General features: G+C 63.7%; 1 protein-coding gene across 3 annotated transcripts in view; it reads right to left on the bottom strand.

Annotated features, from left to right (window-relative positions):
• Positions 1–710: 710 nt before the first annotated feature.
• Positions 711–17,914, bottom strand: part of LHPP (phospholysine phosphohistidine inorganic pyrophosphate phosphatase) — a 117,521-nt gene continuing 100,317 nt past the window's right edge. The window contains exons 7-8 of one of the 3 annotated variants that reach the window (XM_029932752.1): positions 1,499–1,537; positions 711–906 (exon numbers count right to left, since the gene is read on the bottom strand). In XM_029932752.1, coding sequence (XP_029788612.1) covers positions 732–906; positions 1,499–1,537 — 214 coding nt within the window. In that variant the 3' untranslated portion in view covers positions 711–731. Of the gene's footprint in view, positions 1,538–17,914 lie in introns of all 3 variants that reach the window. The other 2 variants (XM_029932753.1, XM_029932755.1) reach the window with 2 other exon arrangements.

Here is a 17,914-nt window from a genome sequence, read left to right as displayed (position 1 = left end):
CGTAATTAGGGGACTCTCTGAGGAGCAGGCGATTTGCATATTATCCAGCTAATGGGCCAAACGCCCCTCCTCCCTCTCCCGCTGGTGACACCAGCCCGCCGGTGGCCTCTCATCTTGATGAAAAGGCTTGGCCACTGGTTCCTTTTAATCCTGATTTAATGGTGGCCGGGCTGCCCGGGGACGACAGTACAGCCCCTGGAGGTCTTGGACGTCTGTGCCACGGGGACGCGGGGTTCAGGGTCCAGCCCTTGATCCTGCCTCTGCCTGCCCTCAGTGGGAACTGAGCTGTGGAGGGCTCAGGACTTCCTTTATTCGGAGTCCTCCCGCAGGGCCTGTCAGGGACTTCTAGACTGATCTGAGGAGAAACAGAGCGATCAGGTTATCTGTTGGGTGGGCTGATGGATTCCGAAACCTGAACCCTGGGCTGTGAGCGAATCCCGGAAGCCTGTGGCTCACCGCCCACCATTCACAGGGCTGCCCGTGACAGCGGGCCCACACTGGCTCTGGTCAGCCTGGTCCCCCTGGTGGGGCCAAGAGCAGCCTGCTGTCCCCTCAGGGCCTCCCTTTCCCTGACGGGCTTGGGGCAGGTGAGGTGTCTTGGAGGCCTGATGCTTAGATGCTCAGTGGTTCAAGTGCGTGGCGGGACCAGGCCAGCGCCGCGCCCCCACCCCCAGGCCCTTTGGTAGTCAAGTTCTGAGTCAAAGGCTGAGTCAGCTGTCAGCACAGTTTATTCAACCCTTAGTTGCCCCTGCACACACTGGGCACGGCACTCCGGTCCGTTGCGTTAGAAGCACCCTGTGTGCCGGCTGCTGGATCCCGGTGGTTACATGCCTGCTCTGGAGGCTCCCGGCCCAGCCTCTGGCTCCAAGGTGACTTGTGGGGTAGGAAAGGCAAGGGCTGTCACGGCTGGTGGGGGGCATGGTGCTAAGTGGCCACTCCGACTCCAGGAGGGGGCTGGGAGGTGGGTGGGGGTTGCTGGGGAGGGGGGCGTCCCAGAGGGGCAGGCTCAGCCCTGTGCTGTGTGGACCTTACAGGAGGCCCCTGCCTTCTCTAGGCTCCTCGCTCTCGCTCACGTGTAGAGAATGTTGGCAGAGTGGCAGAGGGGGAGTGCCCCCAAGTCCAGTTAGGTGGTGGAGGGCTTACAGGACCAGATACAGCCGGAGAATTAATGGGTCTGGGATTCGGGGTGCCCCCAGGGCACGTCCAGACCACACCCAGACAGGTCTGTCCCATCCTCTAGCCTCACTAGGGGACAGCCCATCCCAGAAGGCGGCAGGGGGAAGCAGAGGGAGACTGAGGAAGGAAGTGGGCAGCTCAGGGGAGCCTGGCTGGGAACCTCTCGCCTGCCTGTCCAGGGCGGAGGGCAGAGGGCAGGGCCTCGGGTGGTCCGGGCACGGGGTCGGGGGGCGGTGTGAGGCTGGGGCCGCCCCACAAGGCTCGTCACTTGTGCGTGTGCTGCAGCAGTAGGTCCACGGCCTCTGCCAGGTTGTCCACGTACCCGTCAGCCTTCACTTCCGGGTGGTGCTCGTCACTGGGCCTGGAGAGCAGGGCCACAGGTTAGACCATCGGTGACCCCGTTTCTCCCAGTGTCTAGTACAGGCCTGGCCTTTGACACCTCCAGGACCTTCTGCGCCTGGTTAACGGATGCCCCCTCCTCCCACCACCCCCCATCCCAGCCGCCCCCTCTCCGGGTGCGAACGCTCCCCTTCTTTTCTCCCCACCCAGTCACGGCTCCAAACCCCTTCTGCTGGAGCACAGTGATGGCTTGCTTTTGACGGTAGGGCCATGAGTGCGACCCACTCCTCGCCTTCCTGCCTAAACCCTGGGTGTCCTCCGAGGTCGCTCCCACACCAGAGGTTGAGGGGGGGGGGTCCTGGCAAAGCAGCTCTCTGGCTGGGATTTTGGGGGCCAGAACCTTCCAAAGCCTTTGTCCACTCCCTCGATATTTCCCGAGGTCTGGATGGATGCTGAGCACAAAGGAGGTGAGACCACACCAGAAACCCAGGCACCGGTGGGGCCCATGCGGTGCCAACGGGACCCAGTGTCGGGGGCTCCTACATGGGGGGCCGTGGCCGGAGTCCTGAGGTAGAACAGGGCTACAGGTGGGCACAGCAGAGGGGCAGTGCGATGGGACTGGAGGCCTGGCCACAGGAGGGGCGGGGAGGGGAGGCGCCCTCGGGACACCCAGACAGTCCGCACAGTGGTGGGAGGGGCTCGGACCTCGTCCTTGGGGCTGCGTGCAGGTGTGCAGCTGGCGGGCTGTGAGCCGCAGACTCGGCCCGGTGACCAGAAGACCCCTCCCCACTGCTCGTGCGCCGGAGCCCGGGGATGGGCGCTGGGGGGCGGGCAGGGCACCCCTCTGCCACCTCCCACTGCTGAGATCACCCCGGGGTCTGAACCCTGGGAACGTGAAACCACACCTCGGAAGCTCCCACCCTGCTCTGGAAGGAAGTGGTTCTGACAAGCTCCCAAAGGCCGAATTGTCCCTCTTGAAGGGTTTGGCTTTCGCCAAGCACTTCACCCTAACACGGCTGGCGTTTTAGAGCAAGGGCACTTCTCTCTCGTTTTAGAGGGTCAGCCCAGCAGCCTGGAAGCCACCTCCCCAGGGGCTGCCGAGGCCCCACGCCAAAGCCTTGGAGACAGCACTGGGGGTGCGTGCCTGGGGGCCCCTACCCACTGGGGCCAACAACTTGAGCAAGAATAGCTCTCACGTCGGTGCAGGTTTCCTAAGGGATTATTCCGTTCTTGCCGTCACAGACACACCCCCGCAAACATGGGGCTTGAAGATTTGTGTCACCCCACGTCTGAGACGAGACAGGCACTTGTCACCATCAAAAGGTTGCACGTGGCCTGGCCACCTGAGCAGACTGTGTGCTGGCCCCTGCTTGTGACCCACCGGTTTCACTCCTAGGTGTGCATGCCACAAAAACACATCGACATGTTCACCAAAAGACAGGGACTGGAATGTTCCAAGCAGCTTTGGTCCTGACAGCAGCTAGCGGGAGACCGCACAAATGGCCGTCGGCCGGGCAGCGGAGAAGCGTGGTGGGCAGTGCGCATGTCAGCACCCTGCGGCAGCACCGCTCGGCGGCCGGCTCCCCCGGACAGCACGACAGGCTCAAGGAACCTGGACCGGAGGACCCACTCCGCTGCATCCAGGAACGGGTACCGGCCGTCTCTAGGGTGCAGAGGCCGAGGACGGTCACCTCTTGGGGGAATGTGACCGCGGGTGCTGGCGGTGTTCTGGATCGTTACCCGGGGGGTGGTTGCAGGGGTGGTACACAGCGGAAAATGCATCACCCTGCTCATCTTTAGTGAACTCTGTATACACACATATGAGCATACAACAAAAAGTCCCATATAATCCGACGAGTACAAGGCATCTGTTTCCCATCCCTGCGCCTGTTCTCTGAGCGCAGGTCCCTGTAAACACGAAAGAATATGCCAGGGGTGCCTGGGTGGCTCAGTCGGTTAAGCATCCGACTCATGATCTCGGCTCTGGTCATGAGCTCACGATTCTTGAGTTCAGCCCCACGTCAGGCTCTGCGCCGTCAGCCTCTCTCTCGGAATTCTCTCTCTCTCTCTCTCTCACTCTGCCCCTCCCCAACATGCACCTGCTCTCTCTCTCTCAAAATAAATTTTTAAAAATATGCAACATGTGGCTCACAGAGCCCCAACAAGCCCCTGCGCCCTGGGCCTCTGCAAAGAAGTCTCGCGGACCTCTGGTTCCGGCCACCGCAGCACCCCTCCATTTTCTCCACCCAGGACGGCACTCTGCCTCCCACGTGCCCAGGGCGTCTGTGCACAGCCCTTCCTGCAGGAGGCTCTCCACCTTTGGGGAGCCAGCTTTTGGGCCCTCCTGCCGCGCAGAAGTAGCCGGGGGTGCTGCTGGCCATGCAGATGCCCCTCCCCGGGACAGACTGACGGGCAGGGGGCCCAGCTCACCCTGAGGCTGCTGACCCAGACCCCCAGGTGGGGGAGGGGCATCTTCTCTGGGCAGCTCTGAGCCCAGGGCTCAGCAAGGTGGGCGGACAGGTGGCCCTCCGAGAGAGACGAAGATGGAGCACTTCAATGGCAATAAGCCCGACCCTGGCAAACTGTCTCTGCCTCAGTTTCCCCATCTGTGCCCTGAGGATAAGCATGGCTCCTCCCTCTGTCCACCATGTGATCTTGGGCAAGCACCTTGCACCTCTGTGCCCTGGCGCCCCGTCTCTAGACAGAGGTAGTAACAGGATACAGGCACACGCCCGGGGAGGAGCGAAGGAGCCGCAGGCCAGGCTGGAGGAGTGGGTGGGGCTGTTCGCGGCCCATCACCCACTGAGAACCTGGATGCTGTCAGGGCACGCCCTGGGGGTGGGGCTGGGGCTGGCCTGGAAACGGAGTGGTAGCCTGGCCTTGGGCCCTGTCCTAGGCACACAGGTTGGTGGGGGGACAGACATCAGTATACGGGGTGCAGGGAAGACATGGGGGTGGCTGTGTAACCACAGGAAGGCAGGCGGGACCAGGACCCCAGGGGGCTGTCCTGACAGCCTGGGCTCCAGCAGCCCCCATGCCAGGGAGGGTGCAGCTCAAGGTGCCTCGCAGACGTGCCTGCAGGAAGTGGCTGGCAGGAGACCAGGTGCCCGGCCTCCCCTCTGGCTCAGTCCCTGCTCTCCTGCACCAGGCGCCTGGCCTCCCCTCAGGCTGGGTCCCTGCTCCCCTGCACCAGGCGCCCGGCCTCCCCTCCAGCTCAGCCCAGGTGCACGCAGCTTGAGTCTTAGAGCAGCCAGATGTGCCCTTCTGGGCCTCCCTCAGCCACCCCGTTCCAAAGCCCCACTCCACCTATGAGGGGGTTGTCAGGGCCGGTGGGATAGGTGCGCCCTCACCCCTGCTCCAGGTCCCCAGCCCTAGTTCCCGTGACACGCCCATCTCTGCCCCAGAAAGGCGAGGCCAGGGGGGCGGCTCAAAGGGGCCGGACTTCTCGCAGCAAACCCCGGACCGGCTCCCCAACCGGGTTCCCCGGTGGCTGGCCCCAGCCCCCTCCTCAGACACCTTCCCTGGGCCCCTGGGCCAGGTTTACCGTTCAGTCAGACGAACTTGACCCTGGGAGGGAACAAGAAATCTATCGAGAGAGAAGATGCTTTGTGAGGAGCTCCTCACCAGCCTTGTTCGGCAGACGGCACCTAGCTGAACGGCATACGTGCCTAATTACGTTTAATTACATACTATTTAGATTCGAGAATCCATTAGGAGAAGGGACTACATTAGCAGCCGGCAGGTGTTTGCCAACACACAGTGGGAATCACGGACCTTTACGTCTTAATTACGCGAGGCTGCCATGGGCCGCCCTCCCCAGAGTCCACCAAGCAACCACGCTCGATCCGGCGGTGGCGCAGGGCGGGGCCCTGCTCCGTGCTGGCCAGTGACCTGTGACCTGTGGCCTCTGAGTCACCACACTGTGAAGGCGGAACCAGGAAAGCCAGAGAAGATGTGCCCCTTGGCGGTGGGAACAGAGCAGAGAGGGCAATGGGGACAGGGGCTGAGAGACCCCTCTCGCCCTGCCAGGACAGAACAGGACGTGGGGGGACAGCAGAGAAGAGCACATCGTGGGACAGACGGACAGAAGGACCCAGACAGATGCCCCCACACAGAGTAAGGAAGAGGAGGGGGGAGAAACTGAGGCAGAGAGAGAGGGAGGAAAGCAAGAAACAGGAAAGGCATGAACAGGGGGACAGAGGCACATGGGGGAGGGTGACGTAGGGAGAGGAGAGAGGGATGGAGGAAACAGGCAGAGAAGCAGAGAGGAGACAGCGAGTCTGCACAAAGTTGGGGCAGGGTCAGCCAGGTCAATGGCCCTGCTCCAGGCCACGTATGACCTGGGCACCCCCGCCCCCCTTCTGTGACTTGTGGAGGCGCCCTTCCCTGTACCCCCTGGGGTTCCTGTGGGACTGCAGCACTGCCCCTCTCAGCGTGCCCCACTGGGCCCCCCATGAGCTGTGTCCCTCCCGCCTGAGCCTCGGCTGTCGCCTCTGTTCGGCGGGCATGTGACCGGCTCTCAAGGCTGTGGAGGGCCAAGCGTGCTCATGACAGATAACAGCCTGCTGGGCCATCCCTGCCCGTCCTGCCCTCTGCCCTTCCAGGCTTGTAGGGAGAGCGCTCTGAGGGCACTTCTAGGGGACTGCGAGGTCAAGGAAGCTTCCAGAAAAGGGGACGTGCCGTCTGGATGCTCCCTATGCATCATCCTCACTGCCCTCCAGAGGCTGGCGTGGAAACATGGGTCCTTGTGGACGTCACCCCAACAAGGCGAGAGCACGTGGCCCCCAGGTCCCGGCCCAGAGACGGAGGTGGCGGCAGAGGGCCACTGCGTTCCCCCCTGCTCTCCGGCGCTCCCTGGGCGGCCTTCGGCGTCTCTGGCTGAGCCCAGAGCCTGCGGGTGGACACGGCAGCCTCCGTCAGTGCTCCCTGCCCCCGCCCCTGCCCGCGTACACTCTGGTGGCGCCCAGGCCACTGCCGGGCTCCTCAGTGGAGTAGACAAGGCACTGTAACCGGTGCCACCTGCCAGCCACCAGCCTCTGGGGCCCACTGCCCTTGAGGCACCCTCTGCTCCACCCCCCCACCTCTGGCCACACTGTGTCCGGGAATGCTCCACCTGCAAAGTCCTCTCACCCTTCAAGACCTCACTCACTTGTTCCCGCCTCCAGTTCTACCCCCAGGCCAGCTGCTGTCGCCCTTCTGAGTACACGGCACCTGCGCCCCCCGCCCCCCATGCCATTCTGGTAGGTGCTCTGCTGACCTGGGCTGCCCAGAGGGAGGGGCCCGGCTTCCTGCCCTTGGTGGCCACCCACACAGGCACCCAGGAAGCCTCGGCCGGCCATCGAGTGAATGAACAAAAGGCCCCCACCCGGGCAGGGCGCCGCCGTCATTAGCTATTCCTCCCCCTGTGCCCTGTGAGCGGAGGGGAGGCGGCGGCGACAGGGGCAGAGAACAAGGCCGATCTGTGCCCTGGCCGGGACAGCTCTACAGGGACAGTCTTTGTACCAGCCCGAGAAACATGGCATCCCGACCCCCCACCGCCATGCCCGCCTGCTCCTCCAGGGCCCACGACGGGCCACCGCGGGGACACAGGTGCAGCTTCTCCTTGGGGACTTCCTGGCCCCCCTGCCCTGCTCTCCTCCGGGACAGGGCGTGACACAGGTCCTGACACAGGCCCCCTACACTGGAGGCCACCACGTTGCCCACAGGGGGAGGGGCTCACATCCGTGTCCCAGATTGTTTTGGAAGAGCCGGGCCCTGGGTGCAGGCCAGCCAAGTGGATTCAGGGCACTGGGCACTGGCATCGGAGTGACGCCAATTCAGGCTGTGCTGACGGAGTTGGAGGAAGGACAGAGGGCGTCCGGCTCACGGGGCCAGCGGGGACACGCCTGGGCCCTAGGAGTCCAAGACCCCGGGGGCCAGAGTATGGCCTCCTTCAGACGCCTTCCGCTGTCCACCTGCTGGCCCGGATGTCATCAGAAAAACAGGCGGCCGGGAGCCCCGGGGGCGGCCAGCACCCCCTGACCTGGGCCAGTGACCACGCACCGGGGTGGCGGGAGGGCACGTAGCCTCAGATCTCCGATGCGCCGCTTCTATCCCTCTGCCCCCCCCCCGCCCCGGGCCGGCTTGGGATCTGGGCTCCGGAGGTGGGGGGTGGGACTGGCCCAGACTCAGGCAGACACTGTGAGCGCGTCCAGGAAAATGCTGGGCCTCTGCTAACGGAACCCCGTGCCTGCATCTGGCTGAGGGCTGCTGGGCCCCCTCCTTCTTCACAAGGGGCTCCGGCCTTAGGTCCCCGTCCTCACTCAGCCCTCGGGCCTGTGTCCCCCTGCCTAGGCCCGGCTTGCTGGGGGCCTGGTGCGAGCCAGCCCGGGACCCCCAGGCCCTGCCCTCGGTGAACCAGCTCACGCAGGCAGGGGGCCTTCCTGACCTACTTGAACATCACACGAGGAGAAAATACCGAAGGAGCTTGCCCAGGGCCCCTATGAGGCCACCAGCCCCCAGGCCAGGGGAGGAAGCGGGCACACAGTTCTGCTGGCTGGGAAGCCCGAGCCCTGCTGGTGGACGTGGCTGCACCCCACGGCCCCCTCGCCTGGCAGGCACCTGGGCCTCCCCGCACCTGGCCGCCTGCTGTCTGTAAGGGCGGGGGTGGGGAGGGGCAGAAGGTAACCGGCCCTCAGGGCGCCCCCTGGGGAGCAAACACAGGTGTCCCCTGGGTGACACGCAGGTCAGAGCTGCCTCACGCTGCCTTCCTCCCACCAACTCCCTGACCTTGGGTGACCAGGCCCCTCAGGGAATGGACCGTGGAGCCAGGGGCCTCTCACCAATGGTGGAGGGGGCATGGGCATGCAGGTGGGCTGTCCCCCTGACCCTCCACCTCTGCTTGTCAAGATAGGTAGGGTCCCACACCCGCCAGCTGGGAGACACATCCGCCCCGCATATGCCCTTGTGGCCTGTGGCCTCCTGGTGTCCAACCCTCATCTGGATGCGGTGGTGAGCTGGGGTGAGGGGCCGGGCCGGGCTCACCGGGCACCCCAGGGCCCAGAGCTCCACCCGGGCTGACCCGGCGTGCAGCCGGGGAGGACCAGAGTCCCTCCCAGCAGAAGGAAGCACTTACTGAATCAACCTCAGGGGCCCTGAGCCCTGGAGGGTAAACTGAGGTAGGGGACGCCACTTGCTACAGACTAGAGCCGGCAGGCAGGCTCCAGAATGCAAGCAAAGCACGCCCGGCTTGGGGGATGGGTGAGCAGCGCAGCCGCTACACCCCGAGATCCAGGGCACAGATGTGCGGTGGCCCCGCTCTTGCAGGGGGGCTTGGAGGAGAGACTCCCCCGTGCCCTGCACGGGGGCCTGTGAGGTGGGCACCGTGACTCGCCGTTCTGGGTGTGACGGCACAGACGTAGGAGGGGAAGGCACGTGCCCGACGTGGCAAGTGGTAAACAACAGAGCTAGGACTTTAGCCTCGGGCGTCTGGCTTTCTGGAAAATGTAAGCTCTGGTCATCACAGCAAGTCTTCCATTGCCACAGGACGGATTCTGCATCTGGGGGTCACCGGCCTGCTGGTCGACCTCCAGCCCGGCCGACAGGCCTTTGTCAGTTCAAGGACAGAGGTAGGTCCCGGGAAGGGCCTGCCAGTTTCAACCAGTTCAGCGGCAGCACAGTGTTGGCGAGGATGGGCGTGCTTCGCCCCAGGCTGCACTTGGCCTCCCCCAGGGCGGGGCACGCCGGCAGCACCACGGAGCCGCTGACCCACCTCCTTATCGGGCCTCGTGGTCACCAGCACCAGGGGCCGGGCCCAAGTGGGGGCACCGTCCGCCCAAGAGGGTGGTGGTGGGGGGCCCCCCGAGCCCAGCCGGGGCGGGATGTCACCGTGGGCCCTGGTACCCACCCCCGGGGACACTCTGTCCACAGGAGGAAATGGGCCTGTTTACGGTAGTTTCGGCCCGGTGGCGCCCCGTCACCCGGAACCCTGCCCGCGGCGCCAGCTGTTTCCTGTGCGGCTCTCACTGCCCATCGACTGCAGGTGCTGGGTGGGGGGAGCTGACAACAGGCTCGGGACATGCTCAACACAAGGGGTGGCCCCACATCACCGCCGGATGGCATGGGGGCCATCTTGAGAAATGCCCTAACCCTGACAAGAGGTCCCCAGAACCCCCAACGCTGGCTGAAGTCCCTGGCTCAGCCTTGGCTCAATTCACCTACACGGTGAGGCCATAGTCACAAAGCCAGTGGCCTCGGGACCTGCTGGGTTGAGCTCACATCGTGTTTATCACAGACAGAAACCGGAAGTCTGGCTTCTTTTGAAAAATCTGGAGGATCCAATGGCAGCGGGCGGCATTCCGCAGGCAAAGGTGAACTGGCGAGTGTGGCGGCTGCTCCCCGGAATGCGGCCGGTGGCTTCTGGTTTGTCTCACTCTCCGCCCTGCTCCATTGCCTCCGGGTTCTCAGACCGGGCCTTTTTCCCTCTGCTACACTTCCCGCCTGCCTTTGTGGGTACCAGAATTTGTTGCCCTGCCCTAACGCATTGGCTATCTGGGACTCATTTCCCAAGGAAAAAGTGACCTCCTCCAGGAAGCCTTCCCTGAAGCCCCTCAGTGAGGCGCCTGCTCTGGGCTCCGCAGCACCTGTGTCAACCTGACCGGAGCATCGGCCGCTCTACTGAAGTTGCCTGGCCACCTGGGTGACGCCCCTCCAGACTCGGGATGCCCGGAGCTCAGGGGCACCCCGTGGCGATCTCTGCTCCTGCCATAAGGCCTTGGGTCCTGGCGGAGAAAGGAACAGTCAGCCAGCTGTCTGAGCCGACAGGCAGGTGGCCTGCTTCCTTCTGCCCATCCAGGGGCTGCGTGTCCTGACCAGGGCATCGAGGGTCCCCTGAGTGCGAGCCGTCTGAGAGATGGAGGCATGGGGGCCAGTCCACCGTGTAGCCGAGGGGTGACAGGGAGAAGGGCAGGTGCCCGGAGCCTTGGGAGCTCCAGCTGGGGGTCCCCTCCCCAGAGCCCAGGCCCCCACACACTCTGAACCGCTCACCTCCTCGAGGAGGCCCCGCTGCGAGTCCCCACGCACCTGAGCTCCCAGCGTGGGTGGCAGGGCCAGGCCGCGGGGAACCTTCTTCCGGACAACCATTTACCCCCAGAACCCAGCCTGTCGGGAGTATGAAAATGCCACCCCACGCCAGGGCCAACACCCAGCCTGGGCCGGCCCTGTACCTACGTGGCCGGTCTAACCAGACCCTGAGAAGCCAGCTCTCTGCGCCGAAGGCAAAGCAGGTGCGCGTGCCAGAGGGCGGCCTCCTGAGGGAAGCCACGGGCTCCGGCGCTGGGAACAGAAGCTCGAGGAAGAGGAGGGCTGCTCGGAAGTGGTGGTGGCGGGGCCGTGCCGTCCGGGCAGGGTCCCCAGCGCCGCTGAGTCCAGGCCCACCTTCCCTACTGCGGCTGGCCCTGGAGCCTGCCAGCCACCCCCTCCCCTCCCCTGTAACTTTGGTGTTCGTCCTGCCCCGCCCCCCAAACTGTCCACGCCGCTGCCTAGAACACCCTCGCGCACCCTGTTCCCTTTGGAAGGGGGCCTCCAGGACCCATCCTCCCCCTGAATGAACACCAGCAGAGCCTCTGGGAACCCAGTTGGGACCTTCCAGGATGGGGGCCTGGCACTGTCGGAAGGCTACCCCAGAGAGGGCAGCTCTGTTGACAGGGCACCCCTGGGGCAGCCCAAGTCAGGCCCCAGCACAGGGCCATCACACGCCCCTCTGGCACCCACAGGCCATCCGGACAGTGAGGGCGGCTTTTCTTCCCTCATTTTGTTCCCAGAGACCGTTTTGGGCCTGACCCTAGGGGTCCCTAATCACAACCGCATGTGGGACTCAGGCAGGGGTCGGGCAGCGGGGTGGGGAGGGCGGGGGCTGCCAGACAGAGTGCGCCTGGCCCTCCCACCGGCTCCGCCTGGTGGGCCTGGGAGGGGGTGCCCGAGCCTCGGGTGTGGACTGGGCTGGCCGTGCCCACTGTGCAGCCCTGGGCAGACCTCTCAGAGCCCCCCTCCCGGGGCTGTGGCGGAGCATCCGTGAGATGACAGGGTGCAGCCCACAGCAGACGTGCCCTGTGGATGGGTGCACGGCCACGGGCGCCGGACTGCGGGGGTGAGAGGGGACGGGCGAGGCCCATGGCGGCTGCCGGGAGGCTCACCTTGGGCGCCGCGTCTGGAGAGCAGGCACCTTCATTGGGAGAAGGTCCTGAGGGCCTCGTATCTCTGGGCCTTTCCCCGAGGGGCCATGGACAGAACGCAGCCAGGCTGCCAGCGGTGAGCGCGGGGCTCCTGCTTGGTGGGGGCTGAGCAAGGTCAGGCCGGCAGAGATGCCCATGGGGCTGGGCCTGGGGACAGGTGGCAAGGGCCGCGCTGGACTCCAGACAGAGAAGGGGCAGCCACCGGGAAGCTGCAGACCCAGTCTGTGCCCCCGCAGCCTGCCTTGGGGCCCACTTCTCCAAGCCAACGGGATGCTCTATTTGGAACATCATTCCTAATAGTGACAGTCTCCCTCCAGGGACCTGGCAAGGGCACTGCTCGCTTTAGCTGCTTTGGCTTCCGGACGTGGGGTGGCAACACGGAGGCTCCGGGAGGGTGAGCGGCCTGCTGGGCGTCACTGAACCGGTGCCCAGCCCACAGTGTGGTCCAGACCTCCCCAGGAGCCCGCAGCAGGCAGGGCCTCACCTAAAGGCTCCCTGGGGGGTGGGCACCTGGCTTCCCGCAGAGGGGCCCCCAACAGCTCTTCAGAATATTTTGATACAAACATGTTGAACACCTGGTGTGTGTTTAGTTTTAAACCCAAGGGCCCAGCCCCTTGCGAGACGCGCTCTAACGGCCGAATCCTGTGAGATGTCTGTGGCGGCTCCCACTCGGCCCTGGGGGGCCTGGGGCGGGGCGCTCCCTCCCAGCCTCCTCCTGGGGAAGCCACCACATCCCCCCTCTCCTTCAGAGGCTGGACCACGTGAGGCCAGGGAGCCCCCAGGGCGAGCCCAGGGACCCTGACTTGGCACAGCCAAGCCCTGGGTTCTGCGATGGCCCAGGAGAGAGGGAGGGTGCGGGGAGGTGGGGACCCCCCCAACACCCAGCTCAGTGTAGGCCTGGTGTCCTTTCTACCACCAAGTGCAGACCTAGTGGCTGGGCTGGGGGGGGTCCTGTTGCTGATGGTAGGGGTGGGGGGGCTGCTCTGGGTGGTGCTGAGCCGGCACTTCTTCAAGCTATTCTGGAAGGCGGCACCAAGATGCCCCCTTGATAAGGCGGACAGAGGCTCAGGATAGCTTAGGAAGTTGCCCAGGACTCAAGCGGGAGAGCAGGGCTCCCCCCACCCCACCCCCACGAACTCTGTCCCGATCCATTAGCTCAGGACGGAAGTCTCCTGGGCCAAGCTGCCCCTCCCCCGGCTGCTGTTTCGGGTCCAAAGTGTGGGAAAGTACAACCTGACGTTAGCAGCGCGGGCTCATGATCCCACAGCCTTCTGGGGGCTCACCCGGGATCCAGCAGCCTGCACCTGCTCTGTGCCCACCCCACTCACACAGGGAGAGAATCGGCCCTTCGCACAGCAGGTCTGGGGCTGCTGCTCATGTGGAAGGGGCTCGGCAGCCCGTGGCTGGGCGAGTGACATGTGGTGCGCACCACCCACCCCCAGAACAGCTGGAGCAAAGGATCCTGGGTGCCGGCCGGACGTGGGCACCGGGAACTCCTACGTGTGGCTGGCGGGGGTGCAGACGGCGTGGCGCTCTGAACAAAACGGCTGGGCAGAGATCTCCTAACTGGAGACGCACGAATACCGAATATACAATTCCATCCTGGGCATATGACCCGGCGGAAATGAGAGACGCAGCCGGAAGGTTCTGCCAGCTCTGTTCATGACCCCAGACTAGAAACGACCCAGGTGTCCATCAACAGCAGAATGGATACACTGAGGTCTAGCTGTACAACGAAACACATGACAGTGAGAAAGAACGGGTTCCTGCGACTAAGAATAACACGGATGAAATAAAGAAAGAGCTGTTTTCAGAGTCTCAGGCAGCTTAGAAAGGCTCAGGGTGATGTTGATAGTTGGGCAGCTGGGGAAAGTTAGAGCCGTCGTTCAGAAACCATAGTAAAGAGAAGCAACACCTGTACCACAGGGCTGGGAATTTGAGGGGAAAAACAATGTGGCTCTGAGTTCCCTGGCAGCCAAAGCAAAAAGGGAAGCCCTGTAGGTTACATAGAAGCAGATGGTTGTTCAAGGAAGGACAAGCCGCACAGACCAGGAAGGTCTTGTCCCCGCCCTGTGCGAGGGCACAGTGAGGCCCCAGCAGGGTGTCTCCAGACACGCAGAGGTTACCCCTCCGACAATGACCCCTGGCTGTCTCACTCCAAAGAGCCTGTTAACAGGGGGCCCAGACGGTCTCAACCTGCATCCCTGACTTCCCGGCGCCAGGCACGGAGGGTCACTGCTGCGTTTGGCTGAGGCGTTTCCAAACTAGCTCCCATTTGCTCCCGAGACCCCACCCGGCCACCCCTTGTTCAGGGAAGTCCCTTCTCCTCTCTGGATGTTGGGGTCTCCATGCATAAAACTAGCGACCCTCCTGGCCCTCTCACCCCTCTCTTCCACTTGTGGATGGATGTGTGACCTCAGCGGAGACACTGGCCTGGGACAGGCAGTACAGGGGTGGGTGTGGGGCAGGCCGGTGCAGCGTCGGCAAGCCGGCAGAGGTCCCAGGAACCAAGCAGAGTCCCTGAACCTGTGTTTAATGAGACCCATCCCCGACCCTGCACGTAACGCGTCTCTGAAGATGCCCCCAGGGTGGGCGATTGTCACTCCCCTCCCTGGTAGCCTGCCGGGTGCCGAGTGGATCTACCTTCAGTGTCCGCACCCTGCATGCTCCAAAGTCCCTCCGAAGGCCAGTGTACTCGCAGAGGGGCACCGAGGCCCTCCCGGGAAGAGGACTCCTGCTATGGTACAGAGGCATCCTGCCCCATTAAATGAGGCAGGAAATGAAACGCTGCAATGCCGGCCACGGAGCACTGGAATGCGTGCTATGGTGAGGGCCTGAGTTAATTGCCTGTCACTAACCACGGTCAGAGCCTCGGGCACCGACGCCAGCCTGCACCCCGGAGCCGGGAAGGGGCAGCCGTGACAGGCTGGATGCCCGGTTCCCGCCCGCTGCCCAGCGTGGAGCGTGAGCTCCTCGTGCACAAAGGGAGGGGATGACACCCCACGACGTCACAGAGGCCGGTGGCGGCTCTGGTGGGAGCGCCGGGCTGCGGCGTTTTCCCCGCAGGCTCTGGACTCAGGTGGCCACGCCCCCGCCACCCCGGGACTTCCTCCTGAGGCGCAAGGACGTGGACTGAACCCCGAGTCCATGGTGTGCGTTAAGCCGCTAGGTGAGCGGCGGGCTCCCGGATGGCGCCAGGGCGGCCGGTAGTAGTAGTTACATGAGCACTCGGGAGGCCTCGAGGCAGCGGTGCCCTCACGGACGGGAGGCTGGGCAGCAGAGAAAGGGACGGAATCACACCACGCCGCCCTCCTCCCCAACACGGATCCTGTTGGAGGTCATCTGGTGTCAGCACTGAGATCTACGGAAAGAATGATGTTCTTTAACCCGTTCCTGGACGTCTTCCCTCAAGACAGAACTCTACAGCGACCTCACAGGGTCTGGCAGGTGGTAGGTTCTCAAAGTTTGCTGAATCGAGGGGGGAAGTACTTTTAGAGACATTGGGGACAGTGCTACTTCTAACACGAAAGGCTGTTCAGACGTCCACCCACGGGGGAGCACCGAAGCCGCGTCCGGCTGGCCCGCCCTGTGAACCACAGGCAGGATGAAGGGGGGAAGCAGAAGAAGAGAGGGTGCTACGCGCCCGTGCCCGCGGACGCAGAAGAGAGCAGGCAGGAAGCCTGAGATAAACCGCCCAGTGTGGGGGGACCGCAGGGAGAGCCTCGTCTCTCCCCGGAGGCTGCAGCAACGCTGCCGTAACGGTGCGCATAACAATAAAAACGCTCTTGCTCCGTCTTGCCGCCTCTTCACCACGGGCATTAAAAAGGCCAGGAAGGTGGACAGTATGCTCCAGTCCACACAGATGCCAGACGCACAGCGGCCCCGCCTGGGCTGGGGCTCGCCAGCCTCGGGGATGACTGATGACAGTCCAGGCCAGCCCCGTCCCTGGCTGGGCATTGTGCAAATGGCCCCTGCTCTGCACAGCGTATCAGTTTGTTACAGAGTGGGGGCCTGGCCCAGTGCGCCAAGGTAAACTGGGGGTGGGCGCTACCTGCAATGTCACACATGCCACCAGAGATCACTTGGGGCTGGCTCCCCTCTGCCCCTCGGGCCAGCTGCCAGCCCCCTTTAGGGTGGCTCCAAACTCCCCACCCTCAGGATGGAAAGTGCCAAGGGGTCTGCCCAGCCTGTTCATGGTGGCCCCTCATTCATGTCCGCCCGGAGAAGACTTCAGATCTCATCCCCCAGAGAGAAAGACACGGGAACAAGGAGTTTGCTTCAGGTCACGTGGCCGGCACAGGCTGGGACTGGGATCCCGGTTCTGACTCCAGGACCAGCACCTTCCCTGAACCTGCTGGATGAAACACAACCAAGGGAAAAGCAAACGAGCCCCAAAAGCAAAAGCTGGAAGGATTTCAGGGCACAACTCCTCATTTCTCAGTTGAGGAAACGGAGGCCCAAGAAGGGGCAGATGCTGGCCCAATGCAGTCCTGCCAGGCTGCACCCAAAGTGAGGCGAGTGTGTCCTCGCAGAGAGCTGAGCTCTGGGCGCCCAGGCTGCCTGCCTGCCACCCACATGGCAGAGGCCTGAGCAGAAGGGGGTCCCTGGGCTCCCTGCTTCCCAGGACCGTCTCTCTCCTGCCTGTACTTACAACAGGGGGCTGGGGCCTGGGGAGGGGGCCCTCTTCATCCATTCCTCCATACAGATGGGGAAACTGAGGCACAAAAAGGGAGGGCCTAGAGTGAACCAGCAGGGAGGCCAGTGCCCCTCCCCCATATTTACTTAGCACCTTCCGCCCCGGCCAGGTCCCCCAAAAAGCTGTCCACGCCACCTCATTCATCATAGTCCAGACGGCACCTCGTAAACAGTCAAAGCTGCCCAGGGCGGGGGGGGCCGTTGGTTCCAGCCCTTGGGGACGCCAGCCTGCCAGGGAGGCCTGTCCCACGGCGGGCCGATTGTGCGTGCGGGGACCCAAGCTGCTGCGGCCCCTGGCGGGCCGCCGTGCCCGGGCCAGTCCTAGATGGATCTTGTTTTCTCAGTTTCATCTCCAGGCAGACGCACTGCTCCTCCAGGACATCTCAGCGCTGCTCCGATTTTCTTCGGACCCGAATCGCATCCCGCGATTTACTGGGAAGCCATAAACCGGCCCCACGCAAGCCTCCCCTGTGGCCTCCGGCAGCACTGGCAGCAGCTCCCATCGCCATCAAGGGCCGTGGGTGGGGCAGCGGCGGCCTCCTGGTGCGTTTGCTTGGTGATCCGCAAGGGAGCGCTGTCCTCTTTGCAAGTGGGGAAACAGGCCCTGGAGAGGGCACCGCAGCCCTACCAGCTCCGGGTTCTGGGTCAGGGTTTTCCCCACTTTCTGGGACTGGCCCCATGACACAACTTCTGCCACCTGGATTCTGGGTCAGGGCTCTTCCTACGTTCTGGGAGTGGCCTCATGACACAGCTTCTGCCACGTGGCTTTTCATCCTCAGTGTCCACCAGCAACCTCGGGGCTCGCAGCCGAGGTGCAGTGTATTTTTTTTTTTAGTCTTTATTTATTTTGAGAAAGACTTCAAGCAGGGGAGGAGCTGAGAGAGAGAGAGAGAGACAGAGAATCCCCAGCAGGCTCCATGCTACCAACACAGAGCCCAGCGCAGGGCTCACATTCACAAACTGTGAGATCATGACCTGAGCCGAAACCAAGAGTCGGACGCATAGCCGACTGAGGTGCCCCGGGGGCCCCAAGGCAAGAAGTGGGGCCCAGGAGGCCATCCCGGGCACCAGACGCCAGACATAGGGCCCGGCACATGCAGGAATGCCGGCCCTACTAGCCCCTCGGCCCAGGTGCGCACCAGGACCACACTGTCCCATCCTGTGCCCACAGCTGAGGCTCCGTGCTCCACTTAACACCAGGTAAGGCCTGTCATGGTCTCTCCTCACCCCCCCCACCCCCCAGAGCTGCCTTATTTACTTGTTTTCCAAGTGAACTTGAGGATTAACTTGTGCAGCGTGTGTTACGAGGTGGGGGGAGGAGGAGGAGGGCAGATGACCCCACAGCAAAGCCCTATTTCCTCCCCAGCACCCTGGAAAGTGGAGGCTGGTTTCCAACCCCAGCTGCTCAGGGAGATCACCCAGGGGAGCTGAGAACCGCCTCCTCGTATCAGAGCGCTGGGTGCTGCTAAAGCTGGACCCAGAGGGAAATGTGT

The sequence above is a fragment of the Suricata suricatta genome, chromosome 2 (genome assembly GCF_006229205.1).
Source record: "Suricata suricatta isolate VVHF042 chromosome 2, meerkat_22Aug2017_6uvM2_HiC, whole genome shotgun sequence".
Classification (NCBI taxonomy): Eukaryota; Metazoa; Chordata; class Mammalia; order Carnivora; family Herpestidae; genus Suricata; species Suricata suricatta.
This window is presented reverse-complemented; position numbering and strand designations above follow the sequence as displayed.